The 22057-nt window shown below is 42.7% G+C and overlaps 1 protein-coding gene across 1 annotated transcript; it reads left to right on the top strand.

Moving 5' to 3' along the window:
- Nucleotides 1-5817: 5817 nt before the first annotated feature.
- Nucleotides 5818-9234, top strand: LOC306715524 (chloride intracellular channel protein 4; the record flags this gene model as incomplete). The annotated part of the gene is made up of 6 exons (XM_079185921.1): nt 5818-5948; nt 6332-6441; nt 7228-7353; nt 7436-7542; nt 8728-8909; nt 9073-9234. Exons 1-6 carry the CDS (start codon nt 5886-5888, stop codon nt 9232-9234), a joined length of 750 nt encoding a protein of 249 aa, XP_079042047.1. The 5' UTR covers nt 5818-5885.
- Nucleotides 9235-22057: the final 12823 nt, after the last annotated feature.

Raw genomic sequence — 22057 nt, 5'->3', positions numbered from 1 at the left:
GGAGACGGGTGATAAAGTTAGTAGAGAGTCAATGGGGGAGGAAGAGCACAGAGGAAGAGGTGATCTAAAAGTGCAAGAAGATAAGATTGCTCAAGCTGAAAACCAGGCTGAGGAAGATCTCCCAGAACCAGTACCGCAGTGTGTCGAGGAGGTACCTTTAGGCAATCAGCGAGATGTGGAATTGGACCAGGTGGACGAAGCATTTGAACTAGAGGAAGGAGGTGCAGATGTACCTGATAACCTTGGAGAAGAGGCCACCTCAGAAGATAATGAGTCCACAACAGAGCAGGGAGGTGATTTGCAAGAACATCCTTCAGAGCTCCTCAAAGAAGGAGGAACAGATTGGGGAGAAAAATTTAGAGAACAGCTAAGAAAGCAGGCACTTGTAGAAGACGAGAAGGGAGGAGGAGCAGAAGAAGAAGCAATGGAAGGAGAGTTAGAAATGGCGGAAGAGCCTGTGACTGTTTTAGATGATGAGATTGAAGAGATAGAGGACAGTCTGAGGAGAGAACTTGAAGAACAAAAGCCTGCCACCATTACACCCCCTTCTGAACACACTATAGCGGAGACAAAGGATCCAGATAATCAAGAACTGCAAGAAGAGAAACTTGAACTTGTTAAAGAGAAAGATGAGGAACTGAAAGATGAAAAAGAAGAGGTAGGGAAGGATGAGAAGCAGAGAGATGAAGAAGCAGAGGTAGAGAAGGATAAGAATGAGAAAGATGAAAAAGAAGAGGTAGAAAGGGATGAGGAACAGAGGGATGAAAAAGAGGTAGAGAGGGATGACAAACAGAGAGATGAAGAAGAGGTAGAGAAGGATGAGAAACCAAAAGATGAAAAAGAAGATGTAGAGGAACAGAGAGATGAAAAAGAAGAAGAAGTAGAGAGGGACGAGGAACACAAAGATGAAGAAGCAAAGGAAGCGAAGGATGAGAAACAGAAAGATCAAAAAGAAGAGGTAGAAAAGGAGAAGACGCCAAACAATGACAACAGAGAGGTAGAGTTGGATATACATGGAAGAGTTAAAGGACTGAAACAAGCAATGGAGAATGGGATCTTGTGTCGTGAGCCACAGCCGTTAAGGATGGAAGAATGGGGGACGGCAAGAGTGCTGTCACCCAGAAAGAAAGATAATGAGTGGATTAAAAAAGTTCAACCAGAGGAAGAGAGTGCACCAGAAATTAAACTCTGGAGGAAAGAACTGAGGCCTGTGAAAAAAGATGTCTGGGAATCTGAGAGGGGAAGAAAAGAGAGAGCCAAAAGTCCTCCAAGGAAGGAGGACTGGATAAAGGAGCTGAAGTCAGTGATCAAACATGATTCCCTGCCCAAAAAGAGGGATGATCAGGTAAAGAAAAAACGAGTGGTGCTGTTGGAGGATGGCCATTCGTACATCCCCCAGCGGGAGGAGATGATCGAAGAGAAGAGAGAGGAGGTGAAACTGATCTCCCATAAGAGGAAGGAGAGCCCTTTGGCCCCTGGGCGAGGGAACAGCAGAACACCCCTAGACCAGGACTATGAGATCTCCCTTTATGTCAAGGTAATGAACCATATGAACCGACACATGCTGTAAACATACCATATGTCATCCCTGAGTCAAACAAGAGTTTCTTGGTCGGGGTCAATGCCTTTGATGGTTCTAGCACCCTATAATGACATAATGAAGCTGAAAGCTAGTCAGAGGAACTCCACACAAAACACAACTTTGCAACTAAGAATTGTACATAAAAAAAAGAAACAACAGCTATAAGATGACAATTCATTTTTCACTTCTGTCAACTTTTGCAATTCGAGATTTCCGGCAAATTCACTGCGTTGACCAATAAAAGACCCATTGTTAGTTTGCCTGAATGCTGCATTGAAAATATTTCAGAGTTGTAAATTCCTGTATTACAGTGCTTTTAATAGCTGTGCAGTGTTTTGATGTGTGATGAGCTTTTAAACTCGATCAACTGACATCCATGACACACACAGAATGTGTCACACAAACAGGAAGAAGTCAAGCAGTATTTATGACTTGCTGAGAAGTACACTGGCATACACTGATGAGTTGACGTGTCAACCTATAATGAAGCACGTCAAAATGCAGACTTCCTGGTTTGTGTTTCATGGGCTCACTGGTACCTAAAACAACCAATAGAGCCGCTTGTATTATTTCAACGCAGCTCTATTTGGGCTTTGAAGTCTTGCTAACAGTTTTGTACTGAATATGGAAGCCATCGGCTAGAAGCTTTTGGACAGAATACACATAGCCAGCTAAGTTTGGCTAACTACAGCTAGATTGGCACTTGCATTTGTGACACCGCAGGCCCAAACGTGAAGCGGCTCAGGTACATGGCCGCCCAAGGCCACGTTCTCGAGAAATTAGCAACCAATTAGCAGCACATGAACAGCTCTGGAGCAGTAAACTGAGCGCGGTTTTGCAGCATCCTTCATCAGGAGACTGGCATGGCTCTCACAAACACAAATGCCGGATTCAGGCCGCTGTTGAGCCAAGCCATTTGGGCTACCGGGTCTGGACATGAGCCCAGGCAGAAAGTCCTGTGGCATGCCGGAACTAAAACAAAAAATGGTGCTCTTTTGTATGTTTTGCCTCAGAAATATTACAGTAAGTGAGTGAACAGATTCAACATAAATGTTCAACTATATCCTTTCACATTAGCCGAAAACATCCTTCCAGCGGACACAGACATACCTACAAGCATGTTGTTAATGGCTCCATTGTTGTTGTACTGTGGCTACTTTTCTGAGTGAGTAATAAATACACAGTATAATTGAACATTTAGCCACCTGCTAATCTGAACATAATCAGTTCAAACCAAGCCATCCAACACGGTTAGCTTGCAGACTCAACTGACCTGCCACTGATAAGGTGTACATGTATCACGCCTACCTATGTATGATGATATTATTTCAGCATTATTATTGAATACTAAATAAAGCAGTATTTGGCTGCTGTATATCCAGGACATAACGAAACAAACTTGTCAGGGACTGTAGATATTTACTGTTTCAGAGCTGTTGATCTGCTTACCTCATCTCTTTTAGTCAGTGATATCCTAATCCATCCGGCACGGTAGCCTACATTGCTCCATGCATGCAATCCTTAAGGTTGTGGACAAAATAATAAGGACACACATATTACAATATAAGCCAATGCAATAACCTTGTTAGAACTCTGACCTTTGTGAAGCTTGTACTGGTGAGTTTATGTAGGTGTCCATTCTTAAACATGAATGAACACTAATGTATGTATCAGGTGAAGACCTACACACACAGAGGTCAGTTTTGCTCTCTGGTTCAGCAGCACATTCCTAAGTGAGGCGGAAATAAAAGAGGCCAGCAGAGAGATTTAACACCATGAAAAAATGCACTAATATCATCACACGTACACACAACAAGCCTGCTCTCTGTGGGGGCTCACATTCAAACAATGGACACTCTGTTGGCAGCACAGACTGAAGTAGAAAAATAATGGAAAGGATCAAGCGTCCCATGTGTCGCTGGACTCAATAGCGCCTGAAGGACACAATTTACACTGGCTTTACTCCCCCCCCACTGACACAATGAGCCAGCCAGTAAATACAGGTCTGTGGAGGATTTCATTGACAAGTTAATTCATGATTACAAAACACCAGACGTACTAATAAGATGGTGACTTGTCATGAAATACAGTCATTTGTCTTGTATGACACTCTGTCTTGCTGGTTTTAGGGCACTAATGAGTGAATAACAGAGCTGTGCTGCTGCCTGTTGCACGCAGGGTTAATCTCTGCATGCTCACTCTGTAAGCTGATTAGCCTGCTGTTTGGTGCTGAGAGCTCTGGGCACAGCGTTGCTGGAAAGAACACATACTCTCCTCAAACTGAATACTGCATGTACATTATGTTTAACAGCCAAGCACCAAGGGTTGACTCAAGGTTTACTGGTTGTTATTTTTAACACAGGGCATTCATTACAATTAGATCTGTGGCACTGACTGTGGCCCAGAGCTGATCTGTTGAGCCGAGCTGTCCCGTCTACTTACACTCCTGCTCAGCCTCACCCCCTCCTGTGAACTTGTAAACAACCTTAAGTGAACTTTTTCATGGACTTACTATTTGACTTGTCATTGTAGGAAAAGCACAGGTGTATATAATGAAATCAATGAGGGCTGAATTACATTTAGCTGCTTAGATTCCAGGTTCCTGGTATTGTTCATGCTGGCTCACTGTCAGACTGACTGGAACAGAGTGGTTGTTAGGGTTATTGCTGTGTGTGTTTCCTTGCTATGACAAGTGTCTGCCATGAGAAAGCTCTATTTGCACAAGACTCGTATTAACGGGGGACCTCATGTGATTGAGAACCCCCCTCCCACCCCCACGTCTGTGTTTCAAGTGGCGCATTGGCACAAGAAGCAGGAAAGTCTTCCTAAGTTGAAGGGAGGGGTGCTGGATGACAAACACAGGACTTTAACATCAGCGTTCGTATCCCATGTGAAACCAAAACTTGACTCACAGATATGGCAGATTCACACGGGATTAAGATCACAGACAACCTCTACAATTACATATTATTAGAGGTCCCACAAACTAGTCCTGTAAGAACAGGAAGAACTGTGTCTGGCCACAGAGCAGCAGCTGAGTGATGCAGTCGGCTGCGTGTTTGGTTCAGTTAGCTGATGGCTAAACACACTATGCACTCAATAAACATAAGCAAACTATTTTCCCCATACAGTCAATGGTTTCTCCCCACTGTGTCTGGATGCAAAGTAGCTGCTGGGAGCTCCTACCAACCAGGGGCCGGTTAAGTGTGGTCCCTGAGCGTGCAGTCATAGCTCACCATCCAAAGTACTGTGCAGTGTGCTGCAGCAGAATGAGGGATTAGTGGACAGACATAGAGGTGACCACATGATTCTCCTGAAGGAGATGATACTATAATGAGGAGTGGAGGTACAGAGCAACTGAAGGGCCACCGGATCCTGGAAACAGCATTTAGAGTGTTTAGACTGCAGGGAGATGTACAGCACATGTACTTACACTACCCCGGGTTGAACTCACTGCTGCTGATTCATGTAAAGAATCCATATTGGATGTATTCAGTGTGGGAAACAAAAGAGACGTCTCAGCTGCTGTGGGTGTGAAAAACATCTTTCCATTCACACTGGGTACTTTGTGTGTGTTTGAGATTCCACTCCCACCCACTCCTCTGGGAAATGAAGGAACTCTTGCACTATTCTGTGCCTCCCAACTTCACACAAACATTGACCTCAAGTCACATTATCCTTTTATGTAAACTAAGCCACAACATTAAATTAGACCAGGGGCGTAAAGTGGCCCAATGGCACCTTCCCCAATGACTACCCCCTATATCTGGCGCCCTCGCTCGGACCACACCCATCTTAAAGCTCAGTCTTCATTTTGATCTCAACTACACACCTTTAAAGACTACATCTCGCTTCAACCCTTACCATAACCTCAAGCAATGCTCAGCTTCCTGTTCCTACATGGCTTTTTATTCTCGTATTGTAACTTTGTGAACATGTTTTACACTCATAATGTGATTAATACACACACATATTTTGACTTGAGACTGAGTTTAATATTTGTTCTGACAAAGAGGGGTTGTGTGTGGAGGAGACACTGGCATTCCAGGGAAAGCAGAAAAAACAAGCAGCAGTCTGAGGAGCGGGCAGATGGACAGGCAGACAGGCAGACAGGCAGGCAGACATTGTGCTGGTTTGTGGTTTATTATCGTGCTTTTAAGGATAAGAGGGATGCTGTTTTGGATGAACTAAACATGGATTATACTTTTTGTTGGGGTTCATTTTTTATTACTGGGGTAAGAAGCTGCCTTTGGGGGGTCTTCAGAGGAGTGTGAGCTTTCACACCACCTTTCACCTGGCCACCATGTCCTGGTGTGACATTGCAGTAAAGAAATTGGGCTTCCCTACCATTGAGCTATTTGTAAAGGTAAGTGATTAGTAAAATCCTTCCCTAATTATATCCATCCATGAATGGCAGCGTTGGGGAAAGGTTGGGTTTAGTCAGGTCAACTCTTATGGTTATCGTTGATGAGTGCAGTTATAACCACGGGCACAAGGTTAATCCGTGGATTTACTGGCCAGGTCATAAATGTTGATGTCACATGATGTCATGGTGATGTTATACACCTCCAGTCTTTCTCTCAGAGGAGCTTCTGTCTTTGTTCAACTATCAACAGACCGCTATGACCTGGTCATAGGTCAGGTTTAAAATATAGGCACTGACACTCTCTTAGGCTTTGTATTATGTGATCTATGGCATTCTCTCAACTCTGCACTGGTGTGTGTGTGTGTGTTTGTGTGTGTGTGTAGGCGGGAAGTGATGGGGAGAGCATTGGTAACTGTCCATTCTCTCAGAGACTCTTTATGATCCTGTGGCTTAAAGGAGTCATCTTCAACGTCACCACTGTCGACCTCAAACGGTAAATATGTTCCACACACATATCCATTCTATATTGGGAGGATGTGCCCGTAGTGCTAGTTTTTCCTCTGGTATGCATTTTGACCTTTGGGCTCACCATGTAGAATATTCAGTGAAGCTTTTATTTTAAGGAAAGAAAGTCGCAATGATTTGTGCGAATAAATCAAACGTCAATTTAAAATTTCTATCCAAACTAAATCCCACAATGTCTTATTTTACGGGAGAGTTTTCCCTTTTTCACAGCAGGTTCAATTTTCTGCTAATTTTGGATAAAAAAACAAGACAGCCAATAATAATAATGACCCTTGCTTATGGGATGAGTAGATTTTCCCATAGTTTCTGTTATTCAGACTGTCACAGACAGTTCCCCCCAACATAGTGATAAACAGTAAAGATGATAAAGACAGCGTACATAAAGAGAACACCTGGGGAGGTGAAGCAGTCGAACTTGATTGTGATAGTTAAATGAGACAAAAGAGGGGTAAACATAGTTTGTTGTCAAGGTAACGTATAGAAAAGCATTTATTACCAAGTGCATTAGCCAACGCTAACATGGACATCATGTAGTTGTTGAGAAAGCTATACTATAGAATCTGACAGGTCAGGATCAGTGACGCCAACGGTCTCCATGATAAAGGTTTGAGCATCCTCAACGAATATTCCCTATTTTTGTGTTTTTCTTTGTTTTCTCCCTGGTGTGTAAAGGCAAGAGCAACAACCATAAGTCTACTGTAGTGTCTGTCTTTCTTAGAGTCTACACCGTATGTTATATGTTTTGTGTTGTCAGGAAGCCGGCTGACCTGCAGGACCTCGCTCCAGGAACAAACCCTCCTTTTGTGACCTTTAATGGCGAAGTCAAGGTCGATGTCAACAAGATCGAGGAGTTCCTGGAGGAGAAACTGATCCCGCCACGGTACAGGACACACATTTACACACATTTACTTCAAGTCTACAGGGGTGTTCAGTGAACTTCTCCAACATGTCTTTAACGTTAGCTACCCCAGACTGGCTCCCAAACATCCTGAAGCCAACACAGCGGGCATCGATGTGTTCGCCAAGTTCTCAGCTTACATCAAAAACCCGAGGAAAGACACCAACGACGGTAAGAGAGAGGATGTGTGAGGGCTGCCTTCAAATGATTTCACTCAGGAAAAGGGTTTTCATTCCAACCAAAGGGGTCGACAGGCCAACTGATATGGGCTGAAAAGCTTTGATGAAAATAACCACACAGCACAGACACAGTTAGGTGTTTTCACTGTAGTTAATTTACTCTGGTCCCAAACTGGTACCACTTTGCTACAATAATGCAGATTGGTTTGTGTCACGCGGCAGCATTCACTATGCAGGAGAACTCTTGGAAGTAAAGTGAGAGTGAAAGAAGAGCAGATTGTTCCAAAAATAGATTAACGTGCCACTTTCTAATGCCACAGTGGAGGGACAACTACTGACGTTGATCTTGGTCCTAGTAATTAATTATTACATCGTTTGCATTTATCAATTTATGCAAACAATACAGTTTGAAAACGAGACACGTCTGCGGATAAAATAGTGTGTTGCAGCACTGGGTTCCATATAAAGGCACATATCAGGAGGAGGCACGCATTAATCACACAGCACAGCTGGCCACGGGAGCTGGTTTAGTCCAAAGAAGGCACAAAGCATCTCACAGTTGGATCGAATCGTGGTTGGATCATGTTTTCACCACAAACGGACTGTATGGAAAGGTAGAAGAGTTTGGTTGTAACCGAACCTAGACCACCTCATCAACAAGGTCTCGGTTCAGCTATTTGGATTTGTACCCAAGTGTGATTGCTGTGTTCACACCTGTCTAAACAAACCGTACCCAAGGGGGTAAACGCTCCAGGGTTCGATTTAACCGAACTAAACAAGCCGGTATTAGAGACTACCTGCTGAACATTGTGGAGCACTAAGACGCTGCCAGATGTTACTCTCTAAAGGTGGTGGAGACCAAAAATGGAGCTCAGAGAGACAGAATATTAGACTTTTGAACTATGATGTTGCTCTGTGTTTGCTGGATGTGGATGTGGACTGTTTGCTAACATGCTCACCATATCAACTTTATATGGTGATAATGTGTCAGTGTTGAGTTTACAGCTTTGTTAGGCTGCTCTGATTGGCCAAAAGCATGCAGCTCTGCTGTAATCTGTATATAGCTTGAGATCTCTACCTCTTAAGGTCTTAATGTGACGGTTATATTTGTCATTCAAGGAGCTATGATATCATCTGATCCATTTTTCTACTGCTCCATCTCTATCTCTATCTGCAGCCTTAGAAAAGACCTTGCTGAAGTCTCTCCGGCGTCTTGATGACTTCCTGAGGACTCCCCTGCCGGAGGAGATTGATGCGGACGCCTCAGGAGAACTGCCCGAGTCCTCCAGGAGCTTTCTAGACGGGTCTGAGCTCACCCTGGCTGACTGCAACCTGCTGCCTAAACTACACATCCTGAAGGTTCACTGATTTTCATACTGTAGGGAAAGAATGGTCTACAATGTCTTTATTTGCTCCAAATCAAAGAGATAATGCATTCTGGGAATATTGGATTACTTAGATTACTACAACAATGTTCCTAACACCTTTCAACTCACTGATGGTACATTTTTTATGTTTGCAGGTCGTAGCCAAGAAATACAGAGGCTTTGAGATCCCAGCGGAGATGACAGGGGTGTGGAGGTATTTAAACTGCGCCTATCAGAGGGAGGAGTTCACCAGCACCTGCCCCGCTGAGAGGGAGATCCACTTTGCCTATCTGGATGTGGCAAAGCAAATTAAATGAGAGCAAGAGTTGGAAATTATGGAAACAAGGGGGGTGAAAAATGAGAGAAAACAGACAGGAGGAAAATGTCTTTTAGTAAACCCTGGAGAGATGTATCCTGTGTGACTGTAGGTGGTACGACAAGCAGACAAGGAAGCATGACAAGAGAGATGAGGGTAGTAGTAAGGAATGGAGAATACTGGTGATGAGGAAAGAAATCCAACTGGTGGGAGAATCCTGATGAATTTACATTAACATGTAGGAAGCTATATGAAGAATAACAGCTCCAGGTTATAGACTAGGCCGATCCATACTAATACATCTATTAACTCCTAACTTTTAACTGTAATATCGCTGCATCAGTTGGAAGTGGAGCCCTCATCCTGATTACATGTTTGTGTGTGTAAAAGCTTCAGTGTGTGTGTGTGTGTGTGTGTGTGCTCTCACAGGTTGGGTTGCACATCTACTGTATCTTTGTACCTATCATTTTACAAATAATTACAAGAGGTTTTGTAGAATGATTATTAGTTCCACTTTTCAGATGATGGCCGGTCCAAGTTCACTGCAAAGACTAAATAAATAGCACAATGAACAATGTTTAGCTCATCTGACAGAGTTTTGTGAACAACTTGTTTTGTTCATTTGAATCAGAACCTTTAGCATATGAATGTATGGAATCTGAAAATCAAATCTTATTTTAAATCATGGCAACAGTTCATATGTGAAATTACAGAACAATACACACACTGACAACTGTTTTTGTACGGTACATGTTAATTAGTGAGCTGTAGAGGTGCATCTTTATTTTTTTCGGGCAGAGCTGAGCTAGCCACTTGTTTAGCTTCATATTTAACATAGCGGCATTTCTTCTTATCTTCTAAAGGAAGAAAATAAGAATATCTCCTGAAACCTTCCAAACTATTCTTCATGATGTGTCTCTAGGTCCTGTTTCAGAGCATTGGAGTAGAAAACATTATGATGTCTTATGACCATGACATCCAATGTTGATCTGTGTCTGGGATATTACTATCAATATGTGAATGCATTGGAATCTGGGAGCCACTGAAGTTCCACATCTAGTGTTTAGCATGTTAAGGGCCGAGGCTGCAAAATGACTAATGTGAAACATGACAGTTTATTACAATCTGGGTCTTATTTGTATAGTTTAGTCCATCAATGATATCAGTAAGAATAACATTGTAGGGATCGGGGTGGCATCGCTCCAACATCAATCATGAAACGAGCAGTCAGATTATCAGACCTCAGGTTAGTCGTTAATTGGAAGAGGAAATGAAAGTGAAGAACAGTGTTACCCAAACTGTACATTATAAACATTGCAGTTTACATCCACGTCCTACTTTCATTTCAAGTGTGCTCACTCTCAGTTTGCAGGAAAGTCTTCACAAAAGCAACACATCCAGACGATAAATACAAAGTGATGGACAGAACAACCTGTGAGAGACGCAAACGGGAGTCCAAGACACACAAATTGATAAATACAAAATATACAAATACACATCCGTGCAAACAATCACATGATCACACTAGTGCGTAGTGAACATAATCACTGTGTGACTGAATATATAAATACCATAATGCATAATGAGAACAAAGAATCTACAGGAATATATATATATACATACACAAGGTCTGTAGCTAAGTTCAATATCATCTGACTGCTTGTGTTTCTTGACCAGCTGGTCTTTGAAATGTAGGTAAAAAACTCCAAAACTTGAATTTTCCCTCCAGTCCTGCCATTATAAAGTGATAGAACCAGTGCAGGTGGAACGGGACCAGAGATTTCAGTCGCAAACACTTTAGCTAACGTGATGCGTGAACAAACGTTGGCTCGCCTGCGTTAGCCTGCTGACACTGCAGGACAAATCCAGTAATAAGTCATTTTCAAGCTGTAATAAATCAGACACTTTTCCTTTAAGCCTTACTTAACAGAAAACATCGATGATTGTAAAAACAACTACAGTGTTCAGTGGATCACAGTGCAGTCAACCCTCCCACTATAGGCACAGTGTATGAATATCTGCCTTAATGGTAATGAGGAATCTGAGGTCAAATCAAGATGGACAGTTCAATTTGAAGAGCGTTGTGTACATTGTATGAATATTTCATTGTAATGAATGTGTACTCCATACTGATGCTTTAACACTATGTACTCAGATTGTGATCATCGTTGACATCCTGCTTTTGTATCTAATGATACTGACTGGCTGAGTGTGGGCAGGCCTCGGTGCTGCTTGGTTTAACTTTTTGATGGACTCATTCTGTAAACACCATCGTTATAATCCTGTCCTCATTTATCCAAAGTCTCCCTGCTCCCTGCACGGGTGAAACTTGCATTTATTTTCCTACAATAATCACCTTTATCAGTTAAAAATAGTGCCTCCTGTCATGGTAATTTACTCTTTCTGAAAACAAAATGATTTGAGTGTGATATAATTTGTTTTATTTCAATCAATTTGGTATTTTATTACAGGTTTTTGGGAATAGCAGAATTCAGGAAAAAGTTCTAGTTCCCTTGAATGCAGCTTTATTTCTTTCAAATCATTAGTTTGATCGATGGACAGAAGTGGTTTAGTGTGTTTCTGCACCAAACCACCACTTTATTAGACGTCTTCCAGCCATTCAGTGTTTGGCAGAGATGTGTGACACCAACCTGCTGTGTTCTGGCCTTATATCCTCTCTGGGGAGAATCTTTATTAAACTGATTTTATCACTGATGTCTCCGGGTTTCATTGGGATTCTGGTTTCAGTGTGTGAATGCTGAGTTACGTGATCTTTCTATTCTACTCCATTACAATTTGAGTACAATATAACATGCATTGACAGTAGCATATACATGCTGTACTGACTCAACATTGTTACTGACCGAATACATTAGAGCTCCTCCCAGTGGTGATGGGTCTTTATCACAGCAGACAGTTGGACTCGTCACAATGAGAGAAGCACAGATGTATTCCAGGTTCCTGGGATGCTTCATGCTGGCTCACTGTCACTCTCACTGGAACACTTGAATAGAACTGAGCGATCATTAGTGTTATTAGTAACAGTCAAAATGTGTGCCGTGAGAAAGGCCTTCAGGAAGCACTCACTGTGGTCCAAATCCCAGACTTCTGTCTTTTCACTGTGCTCTATACATTCAATTGGGAGATACTAGATCTTGTTCTGGCATACTAAGTAGTATGGTAGTATGGGTATTGGAATGCACATGCTCAGCGGAGAGATGCAGCATGCTACGTCCTGGTTAAAAGCACCTGAAGGCTGGGACTCGGTCTTTGACCCCTTCGGAGCTATGGAGTAGGACACATGGGCAGCGTAAGTGGAGCTCTTTGGGTCCACTCGACCTGACAGAAGTTTTTTGGTCCGCACTAATCAGGCCAAGCAGATATGACGCATTTCAGCTTCTTTGGTTAAAAGCTTATTGAAAGGCAGTGAATGCCACCGATTTATCAATTTATTATTGATCTGTAACTATTCACTGTAAACATCAAAAAAGATTTCAGTGTCCCTCTACAGACTCCATAAGTTGGAATAGATTAGATAATAAAATTCACTAGCTCTGTTATTTTAAAATAATCTCTTATTTCGCTGCTATTTGATTAACAACACGTTGTAGTTTTACTTCATATCGAGGACTCTTCGCTCAAAGAATCCCAAATAATTGTACGTCCAAGACTCGGTATACACGCACCCGTAAACACTGGAGCATGTGCAGACACACACACTGATCACCGGGGCGACAGTGATGGTGACCTCTGTGGAAACCCTCTGAATGTAATGACCCAGAGTTTACACACCCAGAACGCAAACACACAGCTCAGTTACCATAGGAACATCCAGAGGAGGAATGTCCTTCTGTTCATATCGTGGTACTGTGAACTCATCACGCCGGGGAAAGTCACACTTCAAATTGGATAATTATACAGTTCTGGGACAAACCACAGTTATCGACAGCTCATCATTGGAGGTCTGATCTTTCACTTGTAGTCCTGGTTCAAGTATAGTCCGAAAGTACAGGTTTCAACTGATTTCAATTAAACAACCAATGAGTGATGGAGGTCCAGGTTTCCACACAAACTCACCAATTCTGTTAAGTTACGGTCTACCATGTGAAAATAAATTACACACAATTTTCAGTCCTTTAAAAAGGTTTGTTCTGATCACTCGTAGTATAAAGCTGCTTGCTCTTCAGAGGCCCCGCTTCATCAATAATGAGCATGTTCATATGAGACGACATAATGGTCATGTCATAAACTTTTAGGAATACAGGCTGAACAGTTCTTTGTTCTTCAAGTGTAATAATAACAAGAGATCGACCAGCCACGGCACTAAATTAGACCAGGGGCGTAAAGTGGGGCCCAATGGCACCGTCCAATGACTACCCCCCTATATCCGGTGCCCTTGCTCGGACCACACCCATCTTAAAGCTCAGGCTTCATTTTGATCTCAACTACACACCTTTAAAGACTACATCTGACACAGCTGTGATGCTATCGCAGAGATGTCCACAGCCAGAAAGACACACAGAGATATGTATGACCTGTGAGTCTAGCTGCATCATGAACAACTGAAGAGAGCGTAAGATAAAAAATAAAATCTTTATTGTCACAGTGGGGTTTTGCCAGAAATTAACTTTATTTCAAAGTTGGTGCACACATACAAAAACGACGTGTGTCTGTCTTATAAGGAAGAGAAAGGTTAACAGGGATGTTTGTTCATGTGCCCGGTCTCGAGCACACATCGTCTTCTTTGATTGGTCAGTCTTGTTAATTAATGAGTGATGGAAAAGGTCCAAGTCAAGGCTGGCGCCGGTGTGGAGGGAGGTGTGGGGCTTCCTGATGTCACGGCAACAGTCTCCGAGCACGCAGAGGTCCGGGAAGAGCCAGAGGAGAGGAAGAGAGACTGGATGGAGAGATGGAGGGATGGAGGGATGGAGGGATGGGGGATGAAGGGAGAGATAGATGGGTGGATGAAGCAGTATGAGCTTCTGAAGGCCTGCACTGATGCTGATATTTTAGGTTGGACCCACCAATAACAATGTTCCGATTAACAATTACCACTTTAAATTAAAATGTTACATTTTCACATCAATAAATGAACCAGTTTCATAGACTGATTCATTGACAACAGAAAATGGCTTCTACTCTTCTATTGTTAAAGATGTGCACCCAGTAGTTTGATGGTGATTTAAAGGTAGGTATTTGCCAAAAGTTGAAGCCAGCAGCCACTTAGCCTAGCTTAGCATAAAGACTTTAGCTCTTTATGCTAAGCTAAGCTAAACAACTGGGTGCACATCTTTAACAGTAGAAGAGTAGAAGCCATTTTCCATTGTCACTGGTTCAATTTGCAATCTTGTGAATATATTTCCTGAAAAAAACATAAAAAGTTAGGGATTGTAAACATTATCGATTTTCTGAAGTTCTCATTACATTCTGACAGCAATCAATAAGTCAAAAAATCTGGTATCCCGGCTGTCACAGGACTGTAATAAGCCCCACCTACCTGTCTACCTGCTCGTATTCTGCCCATGCACTCACAGTTCATCACCAGAGTATTCCACACGTTTCTATCTTGACAGCTGTGGGTGCTAACAATAGCCATGATGGTTGTTTATGTTCATAAAGGATAATTTTGGGGGAGTGTCTTTGGATGGAGGCCTAAAGGGACAGCTGTCCTTGTTGCCGACTCGCTAGATTGAGTGACTTTTGGAGTGCTGCTAGCTACTTTCATTGGAAAAGAGTTGGTAACACACACACACTGGGTATGGTTTACCCCAGTGTGTAAGATGTAAGATGTGTACTACAGGGTTTGGATCATTTCATGATAATGACCACAATGTGACCAGATGGATTAAATACAGCAGAGTGGAGGTAAGATCTTTTGGATGCATGGATGGATGGTTGGTTGGCTGGATGAATGGATAGATGATGGATGGACGGATGGATGGATGGGAGAAGGTAATTGGTGGGTGAGGTGTGGGATAAAGTGGGCGAGTATGGAGGGAGACCAGCGGTGGGAAGGTAAACACCGGCTGAGAGACGATTAGTTCTGGGAGCAGTACTTCCAGAAACACACTGTTGGACAAGAAGAAGAAGAAAAAGAAGAAGAACATCCCGTCATAAAGCAGTTGCAATACTTGCATGACAGCTGAAGACAGTGATAAACATTGAGTATAAATAACACTTGCTGACTGTTGTTTGAAGGTTGCATCCTATTTTCCACTCAGAGTTAAATGATAATTCTGGTTCATTACAACTTGGATCTTACAATATTTTAATACTTTCAGATGCTGTTTTTCGGAGCTGCTTGTTGCAGACAGTCACCTTCAACTTTCTCATTAGAGAATCTGCACTTTGCATTTATATAACCTGTTCTTCTCTTTGACGTGAACTAACAAATTGTGGAGTGATTTGAATGTACTATTTCCCATAATGTAGGCAGCAGTGAGGAGATTCTGGCTAAGAAAGGGTAACATGTAGCATGGTCCAACCCCTTTGGGAGCACTTGGGCCAATGATGGATGGCCTTGGTTTAGGCTATAATAGAGCAAAAGCGCTTTAAAGGGAAAAGACAAATCCTGGTTCAATATAATAATTATGTTTTTTTAAAGGCACATTGTTATGCATAGCAAAGAGGGCTGAGGTAGACGCCATGTTGGTGCTCTGTGGGTAGTTACCAACCCATGCCAATGAATTTTGCTTATATTCCTTGTAAAGTTACTACGATAAGGCACCGTTTAGGCCTTTGACTTTCACCTCTTTTGTTGGTCTTCTTGGTCTGCGTTGGGATGGACTTCTTGAAGTTTCGACCAGTCAGACTGGGGACGACGACACTTGCTCTGGACGCAGTGCTATCAACTGCTGCTGGGGCTGCAGTGGTGGGCTTCACCCCTCCTTCAGGAGCAGGAGGCTTCAGCCACAGCGGCAGAAGAAAGAATGGAGAATGGAGAGAGGATGATTACTGAAACGAAGGATCCTCAACTGCCTGCATCCTTGTAAACCCACAACAAATCCATAGTTGTTGGCATCCATTCCCCGCCCTTGGACTCCCTTTGTTTGGTATTTATACTGATGTACCATGTATTGATTACATATTTCTCTGGACTTAAATTTTGGTTGTTGCAGCAGCACAAGGACAAACTATATACAGACACAAAAAGAAAGTAAAAAATAAGTAATAAGAGGTGTAAACCTAAAACAAGAATAATAGGAAGTATACAAGAATAAAAAGTGGCAGTGGTGCAAGCAAGGTAAAGTATTCCTTTCAAAATATATGAGTGCAAATATTTTTACAACTCACCACTTTATTTCTTCTTCCTGAATTTCTGCCGTTTGCTGAAATGAAAAACCAAACAGGCTTCAGTGAAAATCCCCTGGTGGAGAGCAGGACAGTGTCTCAGTAGTGAGTTTAGTAACTTGGGCCTAAAGACCCTTTCAACAGAATTGCATTGCAAAGCAACAGCTCGGGTCCACGTTTACTTCCTGTCAGCTGATGTCATTCACATCCACAACAGGAAATAAACTGTGACATGTTTGAAATTTGTAGTCATAAATTGTAGAAATGGTGCTATATTATGTCCTCACCTCAATTCTAGCTTCCTATAAAAAAATCTGCAAATTTTCATTTCTTTCCATTGTTTCAAAACACAGTAAGTGAACCTAACATGTTCACAGTATGGTTACCTCGGGGCATGATGGTGATCCGTGAGCTCAGTGTGCTGTTAAATGTCCTGTGCAGCTCCTCCAGGGCTGAGATCATCTTCAGCATCTGGGCTCGTTTATCTGGACCGGCTGTCGCAGGGTTGGTCCTCAACCTCCCTGCTCTGTTCCCAGCAGTGATAGTCCTTGTAGTGGTTTTGTCAGTGATTCTTGTTGTCCCATCCACTCCAGCTGGTTTGGTACTCAGGAGCCAGTGTTTCAGGTACTGGCTTGGATTTTGTGCTGAAGACTTCTCTGCGTGAGTGAGACTGGGAAGAGGTTTCACAAAGCCTGGGGGAAAACAATTGTAGGGGGACTGGTTTTTGATGTAGTTTTTGCCAGCACACAGAAGACTTTCCCTTTGATGAGTCATTACGTGGTCCTGGAAAAGCTAAGCTATGATGGAAGTGCCTTGTGCTCTGCCAGAGGACTAAACAATACCTTTCTTCAGACCTTTATAGTTTTGATCATTTTGCCCATTGTGCAATGTATAATTATGGTGGGTGCTTCTCACTAGCCAGTCTAGATTTATAGTTGACCCCTTCTTTCTAGAACTGCACCACTGCTCATGCACATGTTCTTCTAAACAGAATGGTTTCCAAAGGAAAGGGCCTTGTTCTTGTTTAGATAGGTTGAAGCAACACGTTCTCTCTCCAAACTCATCAGATACCGATGCTTCAGTCAGTGGCGCGACAATTCAAACTTTTCAATGCAATCTACCGATTCAATTCAATGTGTTGGTAACATGCAAAGTGTCCTACTTAGGCTGTAGGTTTACTTGGTTACGTTTAGGCAGAAAAACTACTTCATGGTTTGGGTTAAAAACCTTTGTTAATTTGAATAGGTATGTTTGTTACATAACTTACATTCACAACGTTAGTTAAGTATGTAGGTTATGTAACAAAAGAAGGTAAAATAAGTCAATGTTGAATTTGGTTTCACCCAGGACATGGACAGCTGTCTCCTGGGTGAAAGTCTGTGTTTGTTTGACCCAACCATTCACCCCAAACTCCTACCTTAGCAGATTTTTATAGTTGCTGTGAGCGTCTAATTCTGACCTAGATGGGTTTACATTGAAGTTAGTTGAAAGCTTGGTGCGTCCCGTACAGCTGCTTTGCTACTTGGTTGGCCATGCGTCGTTATTCAACAGGGTTGGGATTGAGAATGGGTTGGCTAAAGAGAAACTATACCCGGCAACTAACTCAGATTAGGTTTTGTTTGGGAAACCTGAGTTCAGGGCTTTAATTTGCTTTGATTTTCAGCCTATTCTTAGTCTCGTATAGCCAACACACACACACACACACACACACACACACACACACACACACACACACACACACACACACACACACACACACACACACATATGCTGTTTTGGTGGGATTCCACTGCTTTGCTGGTTGCTAGAAGAGTTGCTACGAGACCTTCAGCTGTGACATAAGAGTTGTATGAATTGTGTTTATGTGTGTGCGTAATGACGTCTGAGGTTTTGCAACAATGCAGCTCAGTGTGTTTGTGTTTAGACAAAACGATCTCCACACACACACACACACACTCACACACCTACACACACTCAAAGGTAGTTTTGTAAGGAATGAAAGGAATGTCAGCAGGTCAAAAAGTCAAATTACAGAACTGCTTAATTTACTATCCAAATCTTAGTTTGTCACTTTCCAAAATGTTATTAATGTTTTATATTGGGATATAAATGATATTTATTCCACAAATATGTATCACTATTTTGAATCAGTCAACAAAAGGTGTCTGATTCCAAACATGTTCTTCGTAAAGGCATTGAGTTTGTAAAAAGGTTTAACAGCTGCATCCACATTCACTTTGTCTTTGTCTACAGTCAATGTCGTGAGCTTGCCCTCTGTGTCATTACGTGTAGCAAATGTTAATGCAGTCTAACATATAATGTCAAATCTTTGAGAGAAACTTTGTTGTAACCATCCAGTTACAATGTTACTGGACCTTGTTAGGCAGCTACTAAACACATAGTTCAATTTTACATTTAGGATGGAAAAAACAACATGACAGTTCCTCATTTACTATTACTATATATTGAGCCAATAACATGTCTGTTATATAAGTCACTTTTGCTGTGAATATTATATACTAACAGTACTAAGCAAAGTATGCTCACTTGGGATGCCTGCTGACGAACGCTGCTGGAAAAAGGCTAATTTAAATGTGACAAACTCCTGCATGAAGGTCAGTAGCACTACAGGTCCATCCAGCACCCCCACACCTCGTTTCCCCCTCTCGACATAAAGGCTACTTCTAGCATTGGTACTGAACATGCTGCTGTGAACAGAATTCCTAGGATAGGCTTAAAGGTATCTGGTGAACCAACATGAGCTTGGTATATGATCTAAACCGACATGCTGGTCCGGCTCTGCCCATAAATCTGGCTTTAGCTGACAATCGCCTCATGATGTATTCTTAGGAAATGACCATCTTATCAGGTCTACCACCGCTCTATCCTTGAATTCTCTTCGTATATGACAATCTGTAATCTACATCCAGTAAATCATCCAGGAAGTAGTGTCCTTCATGTAGAGGTGGAAACCATCATGTTTCCCTCACCTAACCAAGAGCTTTAGTTGTTGGACTTTCACTGTTGGCTTAACTGTAGCTTGTTTGCTCTAACCTTCACCATGACCTTTTTTTTATAATAACCGTTAAAAATTATGGTAAATGTTGGGGGTACCTGTCGGGTCATGTTGTTGGAGGACACGCAGCACTTTGAAAAGCTTCACAGTGTGTCTGTCTAAGACGAGCTAGCTTAACTAGTAGCCCTTACCTCTCTCCGTGGGTGCTGCCTCCGCTCCCGTCCCAAGAACCATCAGCATCATCATGACCACCTTCATCACAGACACGAGCGCTGCACTGTTAAGCATGGCAGCTGTTACTGAGCACCTAAAGAACAGCACGTTATTTATGTCGCGCACAACTATTCTCACAACTGTCTTCTGAAGATTTGGACTCAGTGTTCAGGATTTTGTTCAAAAAAGCTTTCTGATAAACAGGCTTTTCAAACGGTGTTGCTTCTCCTCATGCTCAACTCATTCTTCTGACCCTTCCGACTTCCTGTTGATTTCGGAGATGTTGGGTGGAAGGTGTGGACATTCGCTGCGATGATGTTAAAGTCGGTCTGTTGGTCCAGATCAACCAGCTTGTTCTAGAGTTGAGTTCTTTTAGTTACTTGTCCTGAGAAACTCAGTTGATCCTGAAATGCTCAAAAACCTCTTCAGGTGTGATAGTTTCAGAGGTTTCTAAGCTTCTTCTGTTTGTCAACCAGACCGTGGTATTCGTCTACTTAATTCCAAGTCTTCTCAACAACTTTACAGTTAAATATATTTATTTTTACCTGTATAACAAAGTTAAGTCTCTCTGTTCATTTTCCAAGGATGCGCCTCTTGAAGAAGGCTTGTCAGTATCGGATGTGTTCCTTTTCCTAACGCACCGACCAGTCTTGCCTTTATAAACCTGAGTTTGCCCCTGAATGACTGACTGATGGCTCAGCATCAACCAATGACTGGCCTGCAAGGAACTCTAGCCCCTTCCTCATTGATGGATTGGTGACATTTGGGGAGTTTGGCGGCGATCTTTGTGTGTTTGGAGTCAAAGCTATCTTTTTGTGAATGTGGTGTGTGTGTGTGTGTATGTGTGTGTGTGTGTGTGTGTGTGTGTGTTTAAGCTTGTATTTAAAGTGTGTGTGTTGTGTGTGTGGCCCTGGCTGTATAAGCAGTGATAAGGTAGTTCTTAATATGTTTGCTCAGGGGCCACAGAGAGAAAAAGGCCCTCTGACGCATGAGGGCCTGGAGCCACACTGACTGCACACACACACACACACACACACACACAAACACACACACACACACACAACACGCTCACAAATACAACATTCAAACACAGAAAACGACATGGCAAATTCATGTACGCACACACACACACACACAATCCTGGAACTCAGTTTGAAGAAAGGGTTGAAGACACACACACACACACACAGAGAATGTAAAAAGAAGCGTGGGATGCACATCAAAGGGCACACAAAGGCTGAAAAGTCGTGTCCAAATGACAAAAGACCAAGAGAGAGTTTTTGCCTTTTCCTTTCTTCTGCATTGTGGCAACTAATCCCTCAGACAGGAAGTTGACAGAGTGACGGTGGGACTCCACCTCGCCAATAACCACCACGAATACCCAAACCCCCAGATACATGGGATGGAGGACAGAGACAGATGAATGAATGAGGGAGGTAGAGACAGAGGACAGTACTGAACACAGCAGAGTGAGAATGATATGAAATGTGTGTGTGTGTGTGTGTGTGTGTGTGTGTGTGTGTGTGTGTGTGTCAGTTGCTGGGCGAAGAGAATGCAGTTTAAGAACATCCACTCATTACTGCTCTGTCTGTCTGCAGAGCTTTGACACGAATACACTGTGTGCATGTGTGTTTGTGCTGATGCTGATGCTGAGGAACAGTACCATTTTTCGCTCAGCCCCGTTTATTCAAGTGTGACAAATAAAACGCTTGTATTCTCGTCAGAGTTAAAGTACATTAAGGTCCAGTGAGCTCAGCGCCGACGTCCTCCGTCACTTCCAGGCTGTCAGAGTGTGAGCGGCAGCGCTCAGAGCTGCTGAGTCATGTTTACCTCATGCAGCCGTTCTCCCTCTGCACACTGCACACAACGTCTTCTCCCTGCCAGTCAGAGCAGACGTCACATCGGTATCGGTGACGTGCGGTGAGGTTCGTGGCTGGTGAGGCACTGACTATTTCAGAGTCAGATTTACAAATATATGAACCCAATAGAGTAGCTTAAATCGCCATTCAATTGGCAGCTTGCACATTGAGTACTGGTTGTATTTCATATTTCATATCAGCATTCTTTACACACACAAAGGTAAGGTACATATTTGATTGCACCAGGAGCGTCTGCTCCGCGACCTGCCCCACCAACCTGTGTTTCAGAAGCGGAGCGCTCGCGGGCGCCACCCGCGAAAATCTGTGTAACATACCTTGTTATTGTGCATTCAAGCTATTCAAATAATAGACAGGTTCATATATTCATGTTTTTATTTTAAACATGTGCAAGGTACAGTGAGTAGGGGGGCCGCGCCACTGCCATT

This window comes from Pholis gunnellus (genome assembly GCF_910591455.1).
Source record: "Pholis gunnellus genome assembly, chromosome: 24".
NCBI classification, from domain to species: domain Eukaryota; kingdom Metazoa; phylum Chordata; class Actinopteri; order Perciformes; family Pholidae; genus Pholis; species Pholis gunnellus.
This window is presented reverse-complemented; position numbering and strand designations above follow the sequence as displayed.